General features: G+C 39.2%; 1 protein-coding gene across 5 annotated transcripts in view; it reads left to right on the forward strand.

Annotated features, from left to right (window-relative positions):
* The window catches only part of mbd6 (methyl-CpG binding domain protein 6), a 211044-nt gene that overhangs the window by 119236 nt on the left and 67755 nt on the right, over nt 1-24053 (forward strand). For 3 of the 5 annotated variants that reach the window (XM_055638685.1, XM_055638684.1, XM_055638686.1), the window contains 4 exons: nt 6537-6639; nt 8889-9069; nt 13329-15419; nt 16636-16707. In XM_055638685.1, coding sequence (XP_055494660.1) covers nt 6537-6639; nt 8889-9069; nt 13329-15419; nt 16636-16707 — 2447 coding nt within the window. The remainder of the gene's footprint in view (nt 1-6536; nt 6640-8888; nt 9070-13328; nt 15420-16635; nt 16708-24053) is intronic. The other 2 variants (XM_055638687.1, XM_055638689.1) reach the window with 1 other exon arrangement.

Genomic DNA, 24053 nt, shown 5'->3' on the forward strand with positions numbered 1-24053 from the left:
ATAATGTGCTCGGACGAAGTGTGTAGTTACCAGTCAGAATTATGCTCAATGAAGCATTCACATATTATTTCTGCTTCAAATAAAGTCACAAACTAAACACATTCACCAATCAAGACATAATATATACCCCAATGACATGCAGCAAACTTATAATACAGTATCTCGACTCTTTTTACACATTGCAATTAATGCAATTTCTATTAATTCTTTCCACTTCCAAACAAAAATGTGGTTGGATTATTCAGCGTATGATCAACCTGTGTCAATAAATCCTGGACCATGGTAACATATACGCTTAACCATGCACACTACAGATTGATGCAAGCATGTTTTCTGTGAAGGACCGAAAATTACCATGACATGGCCATAGCATAGCATTGCTATTGGCACAGAAACACTCTCGCTTCCCACATAATTTATCCATAACAAAATATACAGGTTGCATGGAAATTTCTAAAGGCATTTTATGATAATAGCTGTTAAAACCGACTATACCCATCTGACAGGTTAAACATTACACTAACTGACAAGAGATGGCCAAAGGACATAACTGCAGTAAATGTTCTTTTGATAATATGTTTAAAGGTGTCAAAACGGCACATTACCGGTCATTCAGATTAGATGTACGTGTTGTGAACAGCAATAAAGATACCCAGTTTGTACGCACCAGATTTTTTAAAAAATGATTGATAAATGCTGTTTCCATCATTCCCACTTCAGAATTAATGTTAAAATTTCAACTGAAATGTACGCGGACAAAATTTGAAATATATACATGACTGACTGTAGAAGTAAAACCTGGATAAATCCAACGTATAGTTGTGAATGTTGCTCATTAAATAACTACAGGACTGATACTCCATATTAAGAGCATTGATTTGCCGTTAAAATGAATTCTGTAATAACGTGTCAACGGTAGCAGTGATAATCGAACACTGCGGTTTTAATGTTTCAGGTGTTCACAATTTAATTACGGACTTATGGACTAAAGCAAATAATAACATTGGGAATTAAAACACATTTGATTGCATTTCGTTATCAAACATAGTCAATGTTCGCTCTGAAGACATTTCCAGCACAATAGGCTCAGAGAGGGGGGGGGGGATGTGTGTGAATCAGCGCGGGATGGATAGATGGCGAGGGGGGGGGGAGGGGTTGAGAAGGCAATCGGTGCGGAATGGATGAATTGCTGCAGGTGAATTAGTACATGTTAGTTGGAGTATGTAAAATTGTGAGTGGAGAGCACGGGGGATGTCAGTGGTGTTGAATGGGGGGATCAGTGTGGGATGGTTGGGCGGGATCAGTACAGGATGAATGGGGGGGATCAATACAGGGTTATTGGGGGTAGACAAAAATGCTGGAGAAACTCAGTGGGTGAGGCAGCAACTATGGAGCGAAGGAAATAGGCAACTTTTCGGGTCGAGACCCTTCTTCAGGCTTTTCCACCCCTTCTTGAATGGGGGGGATCAGTACAGGATGGGGGGGGGGGGAGGGGGATCAGCACAGGATGAATGGGGGGGTTCAGTACAGAATGAATGGGGGGGGGTCAGTACAGTGTGGATCGGAGGGTCTGTTCAAGATGAAAGGGGGATCACTACAGGATGAATGAGGGGATCAGTACAGGATGAATGGGGGATCAGTACAGGATGAATGGGAGATCAGTACATGATGAATGGGGTATCAGTACAGGATGAATGGGGGCGCTGGAAAAAACTCAGCGGGTGTGAGGCAGGATGGAATAGGGTTTCGAGTATCAGTCCCCCATTCAGGATGAATGGGGGTAGACAGGAAAATGCTGGATCAAAACTCAGGGGGTGAGGATCAGTACAGCATCTATGGGGGAGCAGTAAAGGAAATAGGGCAACGTTTCGATGTCGAGACCCTTCAAACTGTACCCCCCATTCTTTTTGAATGAGGGCATCAGTACATGATGAGGGGTGGGGTGGGGGGGTCAGCGCAAGATGAATGGAGGATCAGTACAGGATGAATGGTGGGATCAGTACAGTGGATCGGAGGGTCTGTGCAGGATGAATGAGGGGATCAGTACAGGATGAATGGTGGGGGGGTTCGTACAGATGGGGGGGGGGGGATCAGTACATGATGATGGGGGGCGGATCATGGGGGGTACAGTACAGGATGGATGGGTATCAGGATGGGGGAACAATACAGGATGGATGGGGGAGCAGTGCAGGATGAATGGGGGAAGGAGTGCAGAATGGATGGGAAAGGGGGTCAGTACAGGATGAATTGGGGGGACCAGTGTAGGATAGATGGAGGGTGGCAGGAGAATCAATGCGAGGTGGATAAGGTGACCAGCGCAGGATGAATAGATGGGGGGCGGGGGGGGTAGATTGGGTGGGGTGCACAGGGGATGTCAGTGAGGACTGAATAGAGACTGGAATTGGGGATCAGTGCAGGATGGAGAAGTGGGGTCTCAGGATAAGAAGGGTGGAGGGGGGCGTACAAGAGAGAGGGGTGGGGCGAGGTGGCGAGGAAGGAAGGTCAGCGCTCTTTGGACAACATCGCTCCGCTGCCTTGGCTGTCCCTGTCCACCGCAGTTGGGATCTCCTCGCCACCGCCTACTCTCTTCCGCCAGCCAACGGCAAAGTGCGAGGTCGAGCGGTGCAGCTCAAAGATCCTAAAGCTATAGGATCTTTGGTGCAGCTGCTTCAGATGGCGGAAGGAGGCCTCCCCCTCCCTCCCGGCCTCGCCATGCGAGAGGGTTTGTTTTGAAAGCGGTTATCCCCGTTAGCGGATTTGCAAGCAGTGGCCGCTATCAGGGCGGACGGGGTGCGGGAGGAGGAGGAGGTGGAGCCGCTGTCGCAGCGGCTGCTTCTGCTGTGCGGGGCCCGTCATTCGCTCCGACCCTTCGTCACCCCGCACCTGGTATCTTTGCCCCACACTACAGCCGTCGCCGACACGAAACGTCACATTCCTTTTCTCCAGAGATGCTGCCTGACCTGCTGAGTTACTCCAGTTTTTTGTGTCTATCTTCGGTATAAACCAATATCTGCAGTGCCAAGCCGGGCAAAATGACTCGGCGTTTAGGTTGCCCAGCGGCACTTTGGGTGGTCGTTGCCACCCGGGCAACCGCTAATTTCGAGCCCTGCACTAGTGGCTATATTTGATCAGTTAATGTGTGAAATGCGTGCTCAACTCTGAAGTGCTACTACTGATCCAAGGCTGACATAAACTTGTCACCTTACAGTGTTTCTTTCCAAAACTCTGATTTTTAATATTAAACTTTACTTGTGTAGTAATAGTGAGTACAGTCACTGTTTATGACTATTCTGAATACAACAGGATCGTTTGTTAAAGTAACATTCTGTTGACTCCAGCTGACAAATTGCTTTGAAGTATAATGTAATAAGCATACAGTAGATATGTTGCCAAGATAACTATTGAAAGTATTATTGGATCACTTTGTGCTCATTACTTAATAAGAATATGCAAAAACATAATTTTTCTGCTATGTCAGCAATTTTATCAACACTCCTTTTTCATTCATTCTTAAACAAATAACTTTTGAACTATTTATTAATAGGCTTCAAAACTGCAAAGCAAGATACTTTGGTCTTCAATTCACTTTGCTTTCGTCTTTAAAAATGAAAACATATATTTATAGCAATTTTCAATTATTTCACCCGAATTTCTGTGGAGCCTGTTAATTTTTTGAGGTGTGGGTACCATTTGCCATGTTGGCAAAAATGTTCCATAAGCAGTGGAGAGATGAAAGACCATTTCAACTTCTGTGGTGCTGCTAGAAGAATGTACTTGTATGTGTTCAGAGCTCCATCCTTTTCTCCAGCCCCAACTCTTTGAATAGTGATGTAGGATCTCTTTGACTACCTATGGATGGAATGTTATTTACAATTCAACTGAAAAGTAGCACCAGCAGCATTAAAACAGTTTGTCAAATCTCTACCATATCAGCTAAGTTGGGTCCTGAAAGGACTGACCTAAAGGACCTTATTATTATTAAGCCCAGCTGACACAGAGATTTTGTTGGAAAATAAGCATGGCAATTATTCGTCAATTTAAATATTTTGTTCTGAATCACTATGAATTTGCAAGTTTGATTTCAAACCCAAATTCATAACCTTGACAAAATCATCTGAAGCAACTCTGATAATTATTCTTTGTAAATTCAAATTGTAGCAGTAGTGATGGTGGCTTCAACTTCAACAATAAATATTGATTTTTGTGGCCTGAAATTGATAAATCAGCAACTGTCGTGATGTGGCTGTAAACCACTGATCTAATGTGCATTTAAGAGTTTGATTTGGCAAAATGCCAATACCATTCTGAACGTATAGTTTGATTAAGAAGTGGCAGTTCAGCCCCTCAATCCTGCTGCACTATTTATTCAGTCTGAAGAAGGGTCTCGACCTGAAAAACATCACCTATTCCTTCCCTCCATAAAAGAGTTTCTCCAGCATTTTTGTCTACCTTTGATTTTTCCAGCATTTGCAGTTCTTTCTTAAGCACTATTTAATAAGATCACAGAGGATTTATATCTGTAATCTCCACTATGTATTCTTGTTTACCCTTGGTAACCTTTCAATCCTTGATTTTGGATTTTCAGAATGTCTTTGATTAAAGTGCCACATGTGAGAGTATTAGAGCTTGGACAGAAGATTGGCTGAATGGCAGAACGCAAAGGGTGGGAATAAAGGAGGCTTTTTCTGCTTGGCTATCAGTGATGAGTGGTGTTCTGCAGGGGTCGTTATTATGTCTGTTACTTTTCATGTTTATATTCATGATCTGGATAATGGAATTTATGGATTTATGGTCAAGTTTACGAATGATACAAAGAGAGGTGGAGTGGCAGTTAGTGTGGAAGAGTCTGCAGAAGGACTTGGATAGGTTGGGAGCATGGGCAAAGAGGTGGCAGGAAGAATAGAGCATAGCAAAGTGTCTGGTTAAGCACTTTGGTAGTAGAAGTAGATAGATTGTTTTATAATGGGGAGAAGATTTCAAAATCAGTGGTGAAAATAGATTTGGAATGCTGTTGCAGGATTCCCAAAATATTAATTTGCAGGTTGAATCGATTGTAAATAAGGCAAATTGATATATTTTGGATTCATTTGGAGCGGACTAGAATATAAAAGCAAGGATGTGATGCTGAGGCTTTAGAGGGCACTTTTCGGACCACATTTGGTTTATTGTGAGCAGTTTTGGGCACCATATATGAGGAGGTGATGTGCTGGCGTTAGAGAGGGTTTAAAGGAGGGTTACGAGAGTTATCCCGGGGATAATTGCTTTAACGTAAGATGAACATTTGATGTCACTGGGCCTGCACACGCTGGGGTCCAGTCTTCAATAAAAGGACACGCTAGAATTTAGAAGATTGAGGGGGGGATCTTATAGAAACTTACAAAATTCTTAAGGGGTTGGACAGGCTAGATGCAGGAAGATTGTTCCCGATGTTGGGGAAGTCCAGAACAAGGGGTCACAGTTTAAGGATAAAGGGGGAAATATTTTAGGACTGAGATGAGAAAAACATTTTTTACACAGAGAGTGGTGATTCTGTGGAATTCTCTGCCACAGAAGGTAGTTAAGGCCAGTTCATTGGCTATATTTACGAGGGAGTTAGATGTGGCCCTTGTGGCTAAAGGGATCAGGGGATATGGAGAGAAGGCAGGTACAGGATACTCAGTTGGATGATCAGCCATGATCATATTGAATGGCGATGCATTCTCGAAGGGCCGAATGGCCTACTCCTGCACCTATTTTCTATGTTTCTATGACATATCTTTATAAAGGATATGAGGAGGAATTTCTTCAGCCAGAGGATGGTAAATCTGTGCAATATGGCTGTGGAAACCAAGTCTGGGTATTTTTAAAGCGGAAATTGGCAGGTTCTTAATGGATAAGGGTGTCAAAGGTTGTGGGGAGAAGACAGAAGAAAGGGGTTGAGAGGGAAAGAGATCAGCCATGAATGTTGGAGTAGAATGGCCTAATTCTGTTCGTATGACTTATGAACTTGATATTCAGAATCTACCTGAAGCTGCCTTAAAAATTCAGCATCTGCCTCCACTGTCCTTAGACAAAAGATTTGAAACCTGCTGATAGAGGGGAAAAATCACCTTCCCCATGCCTTTCAAGGTAGAGGACCCTTTATTGTTAAACAGAGATCTCTCTATCAAAACTTCTTGAGTTCCTGTGTGTTGCGGTCAAGCTATCTTTTAAACTCCTAGCTGGACACCTAGTCTGCCTATCCTTTCCTTATAAGACTGCCCATGAATTTCAGCTTTCAGTCTAGCCTACATCTCACTTAACTACAATGCTTTTCTCTGATTTATTTCTCACTGCTTTGTTTGTTGCCCTAACTTAAGGGCCTTGAGAAATTTCATCCAATTTGACTCTGTAACCTCCTCGTGCTCTCACTTTTGCAACTTCAAACTGTTTTGAAGTGTGCCATTTTGGCCAACAAATCCAGGTTGGTTAAAATAGATTAGTATCAAACTTTCTCAGTGGTAACTTGTATATGTGCAGAACTTCACAATGTTTTTGTTTTTCCTTTTTTTCTTTAGTCCAAGTGGCTCTGTATTGGCCTGCATCGAGCAAGTTAAAACATATCTACTTACTGATGGAACTTGCAAATGTGGCTTGGAGTGTCCTCTTATTCTTTCAAAGGTAATAGGAAATTGAGTTGTTTCTCATTTTTGACAACTAATCAAATGTATTCCTTTATAATATGACTCTAATAGAAAAACAAGGACAATTTATTTACACCATACAAAATGCAAATATTACATATTATTAAGCATCAACACATCAAAATTACACGGATTCCAGTTAATTCCAGTAAGAGATCGCATCAGGTGCTGCTCAAGTTTAGAGAAAGCATTACAAAGCTGATTGACCATGTGCCCTTTCTAAAGAATTGAGAAACTAACAATGAAATGCAAAGATAAGTAATATAGTGTGTCACAAAGCTTTTCAAATTAATAAAAGGATTATGGCGATGAGGAAGGAATGATATATAATGCTTTACTAAGTTGAATGTAGTGAGAGGGGAATGAGGAAGATGAACATTGTTTTAAATGCCTGCTCGAGAAAGTCAGTAAGATACGTGGTCACAATTATAAAACATTGAGACAACTCGACAGTAGCAAGTAGAGGAAAGCTCAGAATAGGACTGACCAAAAATGATGTTTAAGTTTGTAATAATAGAGAGAGCTTGGCAGGTGAGGACAAATAGTTATTAGGGACTGAGACTTTTATCGCTGCCCAGTGGAGGGGGAAATAATCAAAAAGACACTTTGTATTTGGAGCTTTAGAAGGACCTCTTTAGGTTAAGGTTCCAGAGAGAATCTTCAGTACAAAATAGTCCAGTTCCTCATTGCTCAGTTTACTCAACAATTCAACTAATGTCAACTTTATAATACTGAGGATCTCTGGCATGAATTGAAATGTCCAGGCTTAAATTCTAAATGCATTGTAGATTTGTCTTTCTTTCCAAGCTCTTCTTCTCTCCTTTTTAGATAGCAAATCATTATGCTATTAATAATATTTCTATGATATGTGAAAGTTTTTTTTTGCACAGTGGTCCAAATGTCAATCAGCTTCATTAAAGATTCAATTGCATTATTCAAGGAAGAACAACTAACATTACTTCATTTTAAAAATAGGTTAGCATATTATTCACCTCATCACTCATTCATTCCGACAGTGTACAAATTGGCAGGTTTGTTTTCTTTCATCAGATATGTGATTCAGTTCATTCACCATGAAGTGGTTTAATAATGTGCAGATGTGAAATCAATGGCCTTTTTAAATCTGGAATTATTAATGCTTGAGATGCTTTTCCTTAGTATTTGTAACTTTGCTTTAAATCTTGGAACATATTTCTTAGAACAGCAAGACTGCAGCAGTTCCAGAAAGCACCTCTTTACTAGCTGCTTAAAAGAAATAGAGGTGCTCAAATGGTGTAATCCATATCCAAACGTTTTTTTTTATCTCAGCAATCACCGGAAATACTGAATTTGATTTACTCATTGTCTGTTTCGTGAATCTTAGAATTATTACCAAGAAGATACTTGAAAAATACTTTTGCCAAGCAAAACTGATAGTTTTCATGAGAATAAAAACAAATGTATCCATATTATGCATGAAAACAAACAGTGCTAACTTTTATCCTGCTTTTTTGTTATAATTTGCAAGCAAATTGAACAGAGAATAAATTTTAGGTTATATAATATAAAAATGTCTTCGATTTTTTTTTTAATGGATCTCCATTTACAAATGACATTACAAGCAAAGTCTTGTTCCCTTTGATCTTGTCCTGTTTGGAACAATTGATCTGCATTTTGTTTTACAGATGCACCTACGATCCACTTTTGCATAATTTCACGGATTAATTAATATGCAGCCTAAGAAAGTCACCATGAGTCCTGGCTATGCACCCGAACGTTAATTGGAAAAGGGACAAAGGGAGATGATCTGTTTCTCTCCCAACAGGCACTATCTGACAGGGAGAAGGCAGGAGAATGGGGTTGAGGGGGAAATAGATCAGCCATGATTGAATGGCAGAGCAGACGCAACGGGCTGAGTCTCGTTTCCTATTTCACTATAAGAAACCCTGCAATGATGTTACCTTTGGCAAACATACAGAAGTTACCAACTGTTGGGTGTAAGTTTTATGTTTCATCACTTGCTACATATAACATCTGGGATATTGTTTGAGGCATATTAAAATAAATAGCTGTCCCATTTTACACATCTTCAGCAGATTGGCCGAAGATGTGCTTAGTGATTGCAAAATATCATGTTTATATCAAGTGCTGGCCCCAAAGTAATTTACTTTTCCCTGTGAGTATCACGACTTTGAGAATTAATGTTGGGACAGTGAATTAGTAACACAAGCATTATCTTGATTTAAGGTATTCACTTTTGACCCTGGAGCAACCGTCAAACAAAGAACAGCAGAGGATGTGAAGGCAGATGAAGATTTGACAAAACTTTGCATTCATAAACGAAAAATCATTGCTGTAGCTACACTACATAAAAGTATCGAAACACCACATCCTTCCTTGCTTTTAACAAGCCCAGGTGGTGGAACAAGTAAGTTTTTTAAAAATCCAGTAGCATTCAATCCGTTTAAGACTCTGTGTGGATTGTGATTTACGTAAAAGTTGCATTGTCTCTCAACTTTTCCACTCTTCTGTATTTATTATCGCTCTTTGACATTGATATTATAGTTTGCTTTCTATTAACAATAGAGTATACCTATGATTTTCTTAAAACAGCGTAGAAGCTATAATATGTAATATTGACAAGATCCCTTTAATTGACAAACATTAATAGTTGATAAACAAAATTTGCAATGTTTTAAACTGGTGTTTAAATGGAATGAGTGTATGAAAGAAAGCAGCAACTGTTGTTGCAATATAATTTAGTGCAGTTAATGGGGATTAAAAAAAAATACTGCTTTGTCTCATGAACTGGGTAAGGGAGTCTTTATCAAATCAAGTGACTGCTGGTATTGCAGAAAACAATAGAGTGAATGAGAATTGGGGTACAATAGCTCAATGGTAAAGTTAATGGATTAGCAACCAGAACAGGATTATTCATCTGGAGACACACATTTGATTCCCATCACAACTCTGGGGCAACTTAAATTCAAATAAAGAAATATCATTAAAATGGAAAGCTTCTGGTAACCATAACATTTTGTTACTGCTGTGTCATGATAAGATGGCACAGTGTTACATAGACAATAGGTGCAGGAGTAGGCTATTCGGGCCAATGAGCCATTCAATGTGATCATAGCTGACCATCCACAATCAGTACCCCGTTCCTGCCTTCTCCACATACCCCTTGATTCTGCTAGCCCTCAGAGCTCTATCTAACTCTCTTTTGAATGCATCCAGGGAATCTGCCTCCACTGCCTTCTGAGGAAGAGAATTCCACAAATTCACAACTATTTGTGTGAAAATCTTTTTCCTCATCTCAGTACTAAATGGCCTACCCCTTATTCTTAAACTGTGGCCCCTGGCTCTGGATTCCCCCAACATCGGGAACATGTTTCCTGAATCTAGCGTGTCCAATCCCTTCATAATTTTTTTGTTTCTATAAGATCTCCTCTCATCCTTCTAAATTCCAATGAATACAAGCCCAGTCGCTCCATTCTTTCATCTTATAACAGTCCCGCCATCTTGGGAATGAACCTCGTTCCCTCATTCATTTCCGCACTCCCTCATTAGCAAGAATGTCGTTCCTCAAATTAGGAGACGAAAACTGCACATAATACTACAGGTGTGGTCTCACCAGGGCCGTGTACAATGGCAGAAGGACCTCTTTGCTCCTCTCCTCAACTCCTCTCGTTATGATGGCCAACATGCCATTAGCTTTCTTCACTGCCTGTTGTACCTGTATGCTTACTTTCAGTGACTTGTGACCTAGGGCACCCAGGTCTCGTTATACATCCCCTTTTCCTAACCAGACACCACTCAGATAAGTAGATAGGTAACGTTTCGGGCCGAAACCCTTCTTCAGACCCGAAACGTTACCTATCTCCTTCGCTCCATAGATGCTGCTGCACCGGTGGGCGGCGCGACTCTGGTCAGCAGCGGCCTCTGCAGTCTGTCCGCGTTTTATTATTTTCTGTCTATGTTTTTATGTAGTTTTTGTTATTTTTTGTTGGGGTGTGTGTGTGGGGGGGGTGGGGGGAACTTTTTAAATCTCTCCCTGCACGGGAGACCCGACCTTTTCTCGTCGGGTTTCCGTTATCGTTGGGGCTGCAACGAGGAGCGGCCTCCAACAGGAAGAGACCGGGGACTCTGGTGCCGACGACTCACCGTCGCCGTCGCGGGGCTGGCCGAGTCCGGAGCGGGTGGAGCGGTGGAGGCGCTGCTGCTGCTGCTGCTGCTGCTGCTGCGGCCCGACCGACCGGAGAGTCGGAGGCTTCAACGGCAGGTCTGTGGACGGCGGCACCGGGAGCCCGCGGGTCCCTGGAGGGAGGCCGCTTTTCAGGGCTCTCGCAACGGCGACTTCCCCCGCCCGAGTTGTGGGGTTGAAGAGCTCCTGGAGCGGGGCCTGACATCACCGCCCCGCGCGGCTTGGAATGGCCGCGGGACTCTGCGAGCGCACGCCGGGGGCTCTAACACCAAGACCCGGTGTGCGACCTCGCACCACCCGGCGTGGCTTTAATGGCCGCGGGACAATCGCCATCGCCAGCCGGGGGCTTTGACTTTGACTGACATCGGGGGGGGGGGGGAGAGTGCAGTGGAGAGATAAGTTTATTTGGCCTTCCATCACAGCAATGTGATGGATGTTTATGTAAATTATGTTGTGTCTTGGGTCTATGTGTCTGTAATGTATGGCTGCAGAAACGGCATTTCGTTTGGACCTCAAGGGGTCCAAATGACAATTAAATGTATCTTGTATCTTGTATCTTGTACCCGCTGAGTTTTCTCCAGCATTTTTGTGTACCTTCGATTTTCCAGTATCTGCAGTTCCTCCTTGAACACCATTCAGATAATGCTGCTTCTGCTTCTGCCTGTGAAATTCGCACATTCCCTTGTGACTGTTCGTTTCCTTCAAGTACTCCATCTTCCTAACACATCTCAACGACATGCTAATTGTTAGATTAAATGGCGACTTTAAATTGTCTGATTGTAGGTGAGTGGTGGAATCTGGCGGTAGATGGGAATGGGAAGAGAATAAAATAGGGTTAGTGCGAATGGGTGCTTGTGAGTTAACGTGAACGTTGGCCTAAGGGTGTCTCTCCATTTCTATGATTGTACTGAAGTAAGTTTTCAGTTACTTCTCTCCTGCTGAAGAAAGCTCTGGCATTAGAAGTTGTACAGAAGATTTTTTTAAATGTGAATATGTCAACAGACAAATTAAACAACTCTCCATGCATAATTTTCTGATTTGCTCAGCAGTTGCTTCTGTTTTTACTTCAGTTGTTTTAATTTCAATCAAGCTATGTTTAAGACCAAGAAGGTGCTTTTGAGAACCTTGACTCTTTTGTTCAAGTTTTATATTTTAATTGCAAAGTTACCATGCATGAATGTTAAATTTTTATTTAACCTTTGACACCAGCAGCATCAAATTATAATATTGTTGTGTAAAACTTTGTTCTTGAGGTACAGGTAACATTGGTGATTCAGTTTTTATCTCCCATTTAAAGTTGGCCCTGCAGCATTACAAATAAATAACAATGTTAATAATTGGATTCATATTACTGATAGAATCTGGCGTATTATTTCTCTGAAGGACATGAGCGAACCATTATGGTTTTTTAGACCAATCCAGGAGCCTTTGTGCTCATTGTCTGAGTAAACCCAGAGGTTACTGAATTTTCATTATTTTGCCATTTGCCCCTCTGGCACTTGAACTTGTGGCCTTCAGGATAATCACTAAGCTATTGTACCTAAATTGACTGATCAGGAGGGGTTTATGACAGCAGACGGCAGCTGGTAATGTACAATGCATTTGTTGGCAATAGATATTTGGAAATACCTTTATCATGTTGTCTGGATAAAGGGGCTTTATTAAAACAATAAAATCTGATTTTACTGCAGCTAAAATTGAAGACGGTGCTATTTAAAAATGTTATAGTCTTTATGTGTGTATTTTAAATTTTATTTTATGTGACCTTATGTAATAATCCACAAATTTGAATAAAACACACAGTCAAATTGCCAGGTGCAGTTTACTATAAGTGTCTTAACATAATTATTAACTTTCCTTACTAACACACATTTTTTTTCAATAACCATTTTAACCGATGTATTTTTTATGCATGCATTTCAAATATTGATTGGCCCATTCCGGTTATTTCAACAGAACTATGTATATTGTATTTTCCTTTTCTAATGTTCTCCCCTCCATTCATGAAAGAAGTAACACACGTTTGTGAGTTCACAGAAAGAAGTGGCAACGGCCTTTGAGTTTCTCACAACTATCTAGTAAACAAAGTCCTCTCATGTCACGAGTTGAAATTGTTAATAGGATGTTCAGACATGAGACCTTCACAGCCACACACTCAAGTCTATGCCCCCTGTTCGTATGCCCATGATCCAACCAAAAGTCAGTCATTCGTGAGAATCTGGCTGGTTTTCTTGCCATCTTCCAATTTCAGAATTTTCTCCACCAAACCTTCCAATCTTTGAATCACCCAACCCCCCCCCCCCCCCCCCCCCAAAAAAAAACCTCAGTGCGCCCAAATTTATTTCCGATTTAGCTTTGTTTTAACTCTGGGACACTGTGGAGCAAAGTAAGGATTGAGATGGTATGAGCAATGAGTTGAAAATAGACTCCTTAATAGATTGATCAGTCTTGTACTTTATTCATGATGTATATGTTTTTTTCAGGTGGCGCTCCTATGGTACAATCTCGGGCTGCAACACCTAGAGCAACGAGAAATAAGTCACAAGAAGTAATAACAAATTCTTCGGTGCCAGACTACAAGAACACATTTCTGCCTAAATTGATGGGGGGCCCAAATGCTGCATCACGGCTTTATCAACAAGACCTATGTGGAAGCCCCCAACAAGAACTTCATGGCTATTCCAGGCAAAGGCTGGGTAGCAATGATCAAGGACAGAAGTCTCCATATCGTGGAAGTCATGGTGGTCTTTCTAGCCCAGCGTCATCAGGATCACAGATCTATGGAGATGGTTCTATATCTCCCAGGACTGATACAATGGGAAGTCCTGACGTGTTTACGCGAAGTAATCCAGGCTTTCATGCTGGGCCAAACTCCAGCCCAATTCACATTAATAGAATACCCCATTCCCCACCCACAGTTCTGATGCAGAATTCTTCATCCCACTCATCCTGTGCTATGGCTGGTAGGACTTCTATACCTCTTTCACCGACAATGACTACAAAAAGCCCAGTAATGAAAAAACCATCTTGTAATTATTCATCGAATATGGATATGCCACGAATTATGTTTCACAAACCTCCCCAAGGACCCCCAACACCATGTGCTCTCCAGAAAAAGCCATTGCCCTCAGAAAAAGATCCATTAGGTATCCTTGATCCTATACCAAGTAAACCTAATCCAGTACTTATGAATACATCTAATTTCCAGACAACCATGCACTCTCAGGTACCTATGATGAATGTAAACATGCCTCCTGCTGTTGTCCCTCTGCCAAGCAATCTACCATTGCCAACTGTTAAACCTGGCCCAGTAAATCATGGAACTCATGTTCCACGGGTTCAACATTCAACTTCCACATCTGTGTCTCCTGCTCCAGTTACCTCTCCAGTACATATGATTGGATCTGTAATGGGAAGAATTGAGGCGTCACCACAAAGGTCTCGGTCATCATCCACATCATCTGATCACGGAAGCTTAATGATGCCACCTGCAGGACCTCAATCTGGCTGCAGTGGAATAAAGGTCCCTCCAAGGTCGCCAAGGTCATCTATGGGTTCTCCACGGCCATCTATGCCATCCAGTCCATCTACTAAGCCTGATGGGCATCATCAATACAAAGATATTTCTAATCAGCTGTTGGTTGGAATGAACAACGTTTTGAATCCTCAAAATAATCCTCTGTTTCCATCCGTATCTGTTGGGAATGTTCAACAACAAAAGGGTCAGCCAGGTTTGCTAGGAATGCCCTTAAATCAAATTTTGAACCAGCATAATGCTGCCTCATTTCCAGCAAGCAGTTTACTTTCAGCAGCAGCCAAAGCACAGCTAGCTAATCAAAACAAACTGTCTGGTAGTAACAGTAGTGGTGCTGTTGGCAGTGGTGGCAATAGTGAAGGACACAGCACTTTAAATACCATGTTTCCACCAACTACAAACATGCTGCTTTCAGTGAATGAAGGTCAGAGTGGCCGTGCAGCACTGAGAGACAAACTAATGGCACAGCAAAAGGATCCTTTAAGAAAGCGGAAGCAAGCTACCCCGACAGTATTGAGTATGCTGAAACAGTCTCAGATGAGCAGCTCAGGAGTTCCAAAGTCTGTGATTGACTCTTTAAGGAAACAAGGACAAAATTCATCTGTGACTATGAATAACACCATGTCTCAGTTACTTCAGTCAATGAGTTCACAGAGTTCTCAAATCAGTGGCAATAGCAGTGCTAGTTGTGGTAGTTCCACGACAGGTATTTCTTGTTCAACCAACCAACATAATTTTTCAAACACTAGTTTGAACTCTGGTTCCATTCATAACCTATCAGCTCAAAATCTAACAAGAGGGGAAGGTATTTCTTGCCAGAATACAAATAGTAGTTTAATCCACAGTTGTCAGGGCCTAAACAATCAATTTGTTGGGTTAGTTGGACAGCCTCATGATGGTGGCAATTGTGGGCTGCTTCACCAATCTGGAATGACTTTGGGAAATAGTTTGCATTCAAACCATCATTCAAGAATTGCAGCCTCTTCTGTAATGGTACCAAACAGTAGTGGCATTTGTTGCCAAACCAATGCTGACACAGGTATGGTTTTACACTAATCCATTGATTTATTTTTTAATGTTATTTTCAAATTTTGGCTCAAGTTTCAACTGTGTATATAATTTGCCATTAGTGTTTATCATTTGTGGCACAAGGATTGTACTGATTTCTACATCATCTGATTTCCTTAAATGTGTCAATTTTGTAAATTACAAAAAGTTTAGATACTTTATCCTAGTATGGTGTCAATTCATCGATACAAATGTTTTGATCAGGAAGTAATTTCTATGTGATTTTACATGCTTTACTTCAGGATTGTAAGTTCAAAGCCCGAATGTTGCTGATCCTTCTAATATTTGATTAATTTCATTGTATTTTATTTTCATTATGCTAATTCGGTTTCATTTATGTGATTATGTGCTTGGTATATAATAAGTAAAAAACAGCCAATTTTTTTGCTTTTAACGTGTTTGAAGCCTCACAGCGACCATTTCCTCATGGATATGAATTTTTGATTTTATTATACATTGAAAATATAAAATTGCATTTCAGTTGAGCAATTAATGTAAAGTATTCTTAATTTATCCACATTTTATTCACATATCATTTGAAAACAGAATCCTACAACAAAGTACCTTCCATTAAAAAAAACCTATGATAATCATGTTGATAATTTTGATTCATGTATTGCACAGTGAAAATAAATGCAAAAGTTAAATGTTTACTACCTTGTGTTGAGGCAGAAGAGCCAAAGATCCATGTAGTCTGTATAAAGATTTAATATTTCCAGACTTTATGAAACATGTTGAATTGTTAACAGCTTTGGAATTGTGCATTCTGGGAAGACTGGCCATGTATCAACAGTTTTGTCGTATTGCACAACCTTGACTGCATATTGTCTCAATAAGCTTAACTATTTGGGGATCGTGTTTTGGACAGACTGGCTGGATTGCTTTGTGTGAGGAAATGGCAGCAAGTTAAATAACAGAGGAATCTGCGTGCCATTCACATAGAGTTTTCAGCACAAAGCAGCCACAACAAAGCTGGTCAAAATGAGGAGAACAATGTACACTTAATCGACACATTGTGTTTGTCTAATTGAATTATATGACATGAAATGTAGAGATTCCATGGTGGGAGGGAATGGCATATTTTTCTCTTTGTGCATAATTATTGACAGTTTTCTTGCTATGTCAATTTTTATCTTGTAACAACATTTTCCTCAATTTTCTTGCCCTCATTAATGCTATCCTCTCAGGAGGGCAGGATGGTCCATCCTATGGACATCTGCACAGACGCGAACGTTGTTCCTTGCTCAACCTATCAGGAGGTATGCTTGTGTGCTGTAAAAACTGGACCCATTTTCCATTCCCCATCATCCCAAACAAATAAATAATTTGAGACAGCCCAGAAATTTGAACAGAGTAAAAATGTACTCCATCTAGAACAAGCAGCCTTAAAAAGAATTCTAAATGAAAATCTTCCAAAACCTTACTCTTGGTAAAAAATATGCTTGCTGCATGTCTCATTATCAATACATCTTAAGAACCTTAACTTTGCATTCTGATTGAAATTTGCTTTTCTATTGGTCTCTTGAACACATTTTGCTATCATTGTACATCTTCATTTCATATCCAGGGCTTAGATTTAAATTTTAATAGAATACAGTTAAAAGTTTGTATTTTGTGGAATGTGAATGGAATTTTCTCTACAAGTATTTGCATCTTGGCCTTTACACAAATGCTCAAGTGGTGATTGAATCTCAGTGAAGAACCTAATCTGGAACCGTTTATGTGACCAAACAATACCATGGAGCAGACAAAAGCACAGAAGTGATTAAACTTGCTTAAAATCCAGAATTATTCCTTGTGTCCATCAGTATGAAGGAGTTAATGGCTCAAACAAAATTATAGAGTAATAATCAGAACTGAATTTTTGCACTGGTTAGTTTGTGACTATTAAGTTCAGATCATCAATTATTTTTATTTGAAATGTAATGTGAGCTGGTCTCACAATGAGTAAATATGTACAAGTTCAAACACAAACATCACCTCCATCAAATTTAGGATAATCTTTGCAGTGAGCTGTGTAGCATTAAGATGTGATGTACTGCTGTCTGACGTCTTTCTCCAGGTGCTGTATTATAATATGGAGGCGGAAGCTTGAAGAATGATTTTCATAAGTGCCAAAATGCAGTGCTAGTATATTTTCTACTTAAGGTTAGCATTAACTTAATAAACTAAAGGTTGTTCAGGATTCTTTAAAACAAAGATGCTTACAAATGAATTGCATAGTAGGAGTGGGAGAAGGCCACATGGCTCCTTTTGCCTGCGCTGACGTTCAGCGATCAATACTGATCGACACTGCATACCCACCGCAAGCAAACTTTTCATCTTCCTTTATGAAAATCCGTCTACCTCACATTTAAAGTATTAGATTCTGCTTCCATCGCCTTTGAAAAAGAATGCCAAGGGAAAAAGTCTTAAATGGGTGATCACTTTTTTTTTTAAACAATAACCTTCTCCACCCCGTTGTAAATTAATTCACAAGGGGAAGCTATCTTTTTCACATCCAATGTTAAAATTCTTCAAGATTTTGTATGTTTCAACCAAGTTTCCTATCCCCTTTCTAAATTCCAGTTGGTAAAAGCAGAGCCTGTTCAACCTTTCCTCATAAGACAACTCACCAACAAGTACATTTAACTATTAACAATTTATTAACATATTTCCTTAAATAGGGAGACCAAGACTAGAAATATGTTTTGACCAATGCACCCTACATAACCTCCATACTTTTGTATACAATTCACCTTGCCATGAACTATTATAATCTGTTTTTCCTTTTGTTGCAGCAAATGGTTTGAAATGGGTTTAATGCAAGCAGGGTATGATTATAAACCACTTCCATAAATTGAACACTTTAAAATTGCGGCAGAACTAATGATTTATGACCTTATGGTTTACTCAAACTGATATGTTCATGACATCCGAGATGCAATATTGGTGATGCAAAATACATTAAAAAGAATGCAAAGTGCAGTTACAAATGTGTTCCAATCATTTTCTATCATAAATTCCACAGCGTTCAAAATGGCACTTTTCTCAATTTAATGAACACAAACTTAAACTGATTGAAAAGTATCATTAACTAGAAATCATTCTTTCCCACGTGCCTTTTCTGGCTTGACATTGAGATATGGAATTTACTCCTCTTATTCTTCATTCATTTGTTCCATTGTAGACCAGGTAACTTCATTTTGAATGCGTTTCCACTTCTGTGTAATATTTATTCACTTTGTATTACGAGACAACAACATATAGGAAAGCGTGTTCTTCTTACTTGTTACCTTGATATTTTCTGGTTCCATTCTTATCTCATAATATTATGACCTTGGGATCATTATAGGACCAGTTGTAGTATGTGTATATTGGGTAAACTATAATTAAAATTACAACAAACTATGTATGGTTTTATTTTTATATTTGTTTAGTTTACATATTGATACATCTGGGTAAAGTTATACATAAAATACTTGTGTGAAGTAAAATTAACTCTTTTCACTTGTGTTAAATTAATCACTACAATTCAGAATTCCAATCCTTAAGTATATTCAAGATTGTTCTTTACTACACATAATCTGCAATTAATATGTGCACTGCAGCAACTTTATGTAACCAATTAATCGGTTTAGGTTTATTATGCATTTGATGGCTCATGACTATTTCTAGGCCGATGCTCATTTGGATATAGAATTGACATGTTTGTTCAAACTTTTTAATAAATGTTATTAACAATGAACTGTTGACAAAATTGTGCAACTCTATGCACTTGTGCTGTTTGGTTAAAATGTAATGCTTGTAGTTCAATTTCGTCTTATCTCGCGATAGTAAAATAGAGTATGATTTAAAAATAATTCCCAATCAGGCCAATTTTATCACTGTATGTTTAGAATGCTTGTATCAACATGTGTTCGGGAAAGTCGCACTTAAATCAAGACACTTCAATGTTTCTTTATATTTGTTTATCAATACTTTCCACTCAGAGTGGCCGCTGTTGGGGATAGAATCATTAACACCAAGTTAATTATATAATGCAAAATGTTCTCTACTGGGTAAAAATAGTAAGAATAAAATGTATGGTGGTTGTATAGCTCAATAAAATATCACTGTCATAAATAAACAATAATTTCAGGGATACCAGGTGAACACCATTTAACTTTAAGTAAAACCGTACTTTGCAATTTCATGTATAAAACAAATATAACTGAGATCAAACTTGACTTTAACAATAATTTGCATTTATGTCACTAAGCATCCCAAATATTGTTTCGAGTGAATTCATTCACTTTTGGGCTGAAGACCACTGTTCAGAAATGTGAAAATGTACCAGTGAAGTGTTACTGATCTGTTATTCTTTGAGCCTTCAGTAACCTTATGTTTCCGATAAACTCTTAGAATGGATAGTTTATGGAGATTTGCCCAGGATGTTGCTCTCATTCAACAACATTTGCCAAACTACATTAAAAATGTACATAACTGTGCAACGGATTAAAGTAATATTGATAATATCAGACTCTCAATTGTTCCTCTTGGCATCCCAATGTCAGTTTTTTTGTTAATATATATAATTTTCTCATTATGTTTGATAGCTTTAATTTTTATGGTACCTATATCACAATAAATGTACCAAGGTACATCATAGTTGGGAAAACTAATATTAAGCCAGGAACATATACATTTTAAATGTATACATGCTAAATAAATTGGGTATTGCTCAGGACAGTTTGCCAGTTTATGTCATTCTTAATTCCTAATGTTTTAATTACCTCTGAATATTTGTCTTTTGTTAAGAATATGCAGCTGCAATGATATATTATAACAGGGGAAAGATTTGGACCTAACAGATCCATTGGCTTAATGCAAACAAAGAATATAGTGCTTCAAAAACATCTTTGAATTACTTCTACTTCCACCTACTCCAAAGAAATATTATTGAAACCTGATTCCAATGTACGTGCCAGATACCAAATTGATAAAATAGACCTATTCAGTCATTTTCTTTCTGAGTAATGATCCTTGCTGAACCAAGAAATGAGAGACTGAAAGAAGTTGCCTTCCAGGCTCCAATGTGAAGAAGCCATATCTGGCTAATGAACTGCTGTCTAATTTGATCTTAAATCTTTTCTGTTTCTCCTCAATTCAATTAATATTTTTATCGGATATTCGCTAATTCCCTTAGTTTTAAGTTTCTTTTTATTTCATATCACAGCTTCCCATTGTTAATGAGTCCTCTGTGAACGCTTATTTTCATGCTTATTTTCTTCCTAAAGTGAGGTATTCAAATCAGACAGAATTTTCTGACTACAGTTTAACCGGTCATTTATATTTGTTTAGTACTTTATATTCCAAACTATTGTTAAAATCTCAGCCAACATATTTTATTCAGATTTAATGTGTCCCCTCAACTTCAGCACATTTGTCATTTTTAAAGTCACGCACTGTTTATGTCATGTTTTCTCTCCCAAATGTATTATATCATCTTTCACAACATTAGGTTTGATTTGATGTCTATCTGCATCTGGAGTGATTAATCTTTACAGCTATCTACACCTTATTTGTGGGGTTTTTTTGAAGTCCAAATTTAAATTGCTTTTGTCTGTAAAGAAGGACAAAGGTTCCTATTAAATATATTTAATATCATTTTCCAGTGGGAAGAAAAAATACATATCACTCTTCTGGGATTCCCGTTCTTTAAACATCCAAACTTTGTTTACTTACTACTTTTAATATGTCTAAATACAAGTAAATATTTCTTAAATTTCTTGTGGGGCACCTTAGCAGATTCTATTGTTAATCTAGGTCAACAATAATAATTAAATAGCCCATTTCAAAGCACCCCTTTTACATCTCCAATGTCCATTCAAAAGAGGTCCTGTTTCAACTGCTGATCAACAAGTCAAAGTTGCAAACTTTTGGGGGGGAAAAAACTGAATTTTGGATGAGATTCAATGTCTCTCTAGACAGATCGTCGATATTAAGAGTTTACAGGAATAGACAACATGTGCAGGAGTAGACCATTTGATCCTTCGAGCCAGCACCACCATTCAATGTGATCATGGCTGATCTTATGGGCCAATTGCAGGAAAACGGGACTAGCCCAGAATACCAACTGGTTTGGTCTGGATAAATTGGCCAAAAGGATCTAATTTCCATCTCTCTTGCTCCATGACCTCTAAGTAGTAATTAAAGCTTAACATTAATTGTGTATATATTTGCATTTAACAATAGACAATAGGTGCAGGAGTAGGCCATTTGGCCCTTCGAGCCATTTGGCCCTTCGAGCCAGTATTCAATGCGATCATGGCTGATCATCCCCAATCAGTACCCCGTTCCTGCCTTCGCCCCATATCCCCTGACACCGCTATTTTTAAGCCCTATCTAGCTCTCTCTTGAAAGCATCCAAAGAACCTGCCTCCACCGCCCTCCGAGGCAGAGAATTCCACAGACTCACCAATCCCTGTGAGAAAAAGTGTTTCCTCGTCTCCATTTGAAATGGCTTACTCCTTATTCTTAAACTGTGGCCCCTCGTTCTGGACTCCCCCAACATCGGGAACATGTTTCCTGCCTCTAGTGTGTCCAAGCCCTTAACAATCATATACGTTTCAATGCTGATGCAGTCTGTCAGTGACGTGTATGATATCGATTTGGTTATAATTTTATTCACGCTCAGTCTCAATTGTAGTTAGATTCTTATTCATCCTATTAGCCTCGCTGATATTGTATTAAACTGGCCCCAGTGTATTGTCAGTAGCCAAACCTGTGAGCTCAACAAAAAACAGGGCAGTTTTTTGTTTCTGGGAAAGTTATGATAAATTCAACAAACATGAAATTTCATCTATATAATATAAATAGACATAATATAAATAGCATCTTAATATTTTTTGCAATGTTATATTATTGAGAGTGCTATTAAATAATTAAGTGATTCGTATCAGACTGGACATTTTCAAAATCATTTTTTGTTGATGCATCAATTTTGTAGTTTTAACTTGTAAAGTAAAGCTAATTATAAGTATGCTGCTTAATTGGGAAACATGAAGCACTTACTGCAGTAGATTGTCCGTATGCAGTGCAGTAGATTGTCCGTATGCAGCTTTTTTGTGTACGATCGATCAGAGAGATTGAAGAGAATTTTCATTAATTTGCAATTTCCCAAGTTTCTAGTGGGATTCTTTTAGATATAAATTAAGTATTAAGTTCATATAATGTACAACTGAAGAAAAGTCGAAAGGTGATTCAAATGTAAATTAGCCCAATATGCAGGATTTACTTTGTAAATAAGTACCATGATGTTGGTTAAACAGGTAATTTCCTGCAGTAGCATGTGTAATATGCTTGCACCGTTGTTAAAAATGTGTGGAATCATAAAATTGATGCTGATGTTATTATACTTCTCCGACTGAAAATCAGACCATTGTCTGGTTATATGTACAATCTTTTAAATCTTTTATGTATTTTGTGTGGGTTGTTTTTGTACATAATCTAGAGCCCAGGTGAGCTCTTCTGCTCCAAAGTAGTGATTACATGATCAGGAACCGAAGGAAAAATAAATCTATTGGCCTCATTACATTAAATGCAAACATTTGATGTGATTAGTTTTTTTTAGTTTGATTTGTATTCAATTGAAAAATCTATATTCTGTTGAACTTAAACACATATTTGCAGGACTATTTTTGTTTTATGCACTGATATTTACCCATTGTATTTCAAAGACCTCAGAATATCAGTTACTCCAACATTATTTTTAACTTGAGATACAAATTTCAGGAATGGCACATTTAACTTCTTGTGTGCTTTGGATTTTTTTTTGTTGGGAGTGATTGACAGAAATGTTTAAGAATTTAAATTGTTTGCCAGAAATTCAAGAAATATCATTTAACTCTAATTTGAAGTGGTTATGGGCCTGACCCACTAACACAACTCTTCAGCGACTGTCTTCAAACCTTCAAGCTCGAGGGCACTCGCCTGAAAAACCTCGAGCTGGATCGACCGCAAGCCGAATCGACTGTCTGCGCGAACACACACCCACACACACAAACACATCGCAAAGGTGGGGGCCAGGGAAAGCGGGGGAGCGCTGTCTGAAATTCACACCCGCGATGAACAGGAAGGTAAAAGACGGCTGGCACAGTTACGGTAAATCCTTTAGAGAGTGCGGAGGGGGCGAGTGAGAAGGGGGGAGAAGGAATGGAGGCACTTTTAAGAAGCCAGACAACTTTTAATAAAGTTTAGCGGGCATTTAACATTACTGATTGGTTTACTTACCTTTTTTCTCATTGAGCTTTAGCTTTGATTACCTTTGATTACCTACGATAGCATTACGACCTACTATGACCTACCTCGACTAAACCTACGAGTAAAAAAATATTGATTTTTTTACATGGCGACCTTTTTTTACTCGCGGGCATTTTTCAGCATGTTGAAAAATACGCCGCAACCTAGCTGAGGCCTTGAGTATGCGGGGACTACTCTCGAGCATGAAGGAGACTTACAAAGACCTCGTGTCGACCATGCTGCGATTATGAGTCGAGGGCAAACTCTTCTAAACTCGCAAATTAGGTCCCACAGTGGGACAGGCCCTTTAGGCATACTGAAACATTTTACAATTTAGAGTTAC

Source organism: Leucoraja erinacea, chromosome 7, assembly GCF_028641065.1.
Source record: "Leucoraja erinacea ecotype New England chromosome 7, Leri_hhj_1, whole genome shotgun sequence".
In the NCBI taxonomy this organism is placed as follows: Eukaryota; Metazoa; Chordata; class Chondrichthyes; order Rajiformes; family Rajidae; genus Leucoraja; species Leucoraja erinaceus.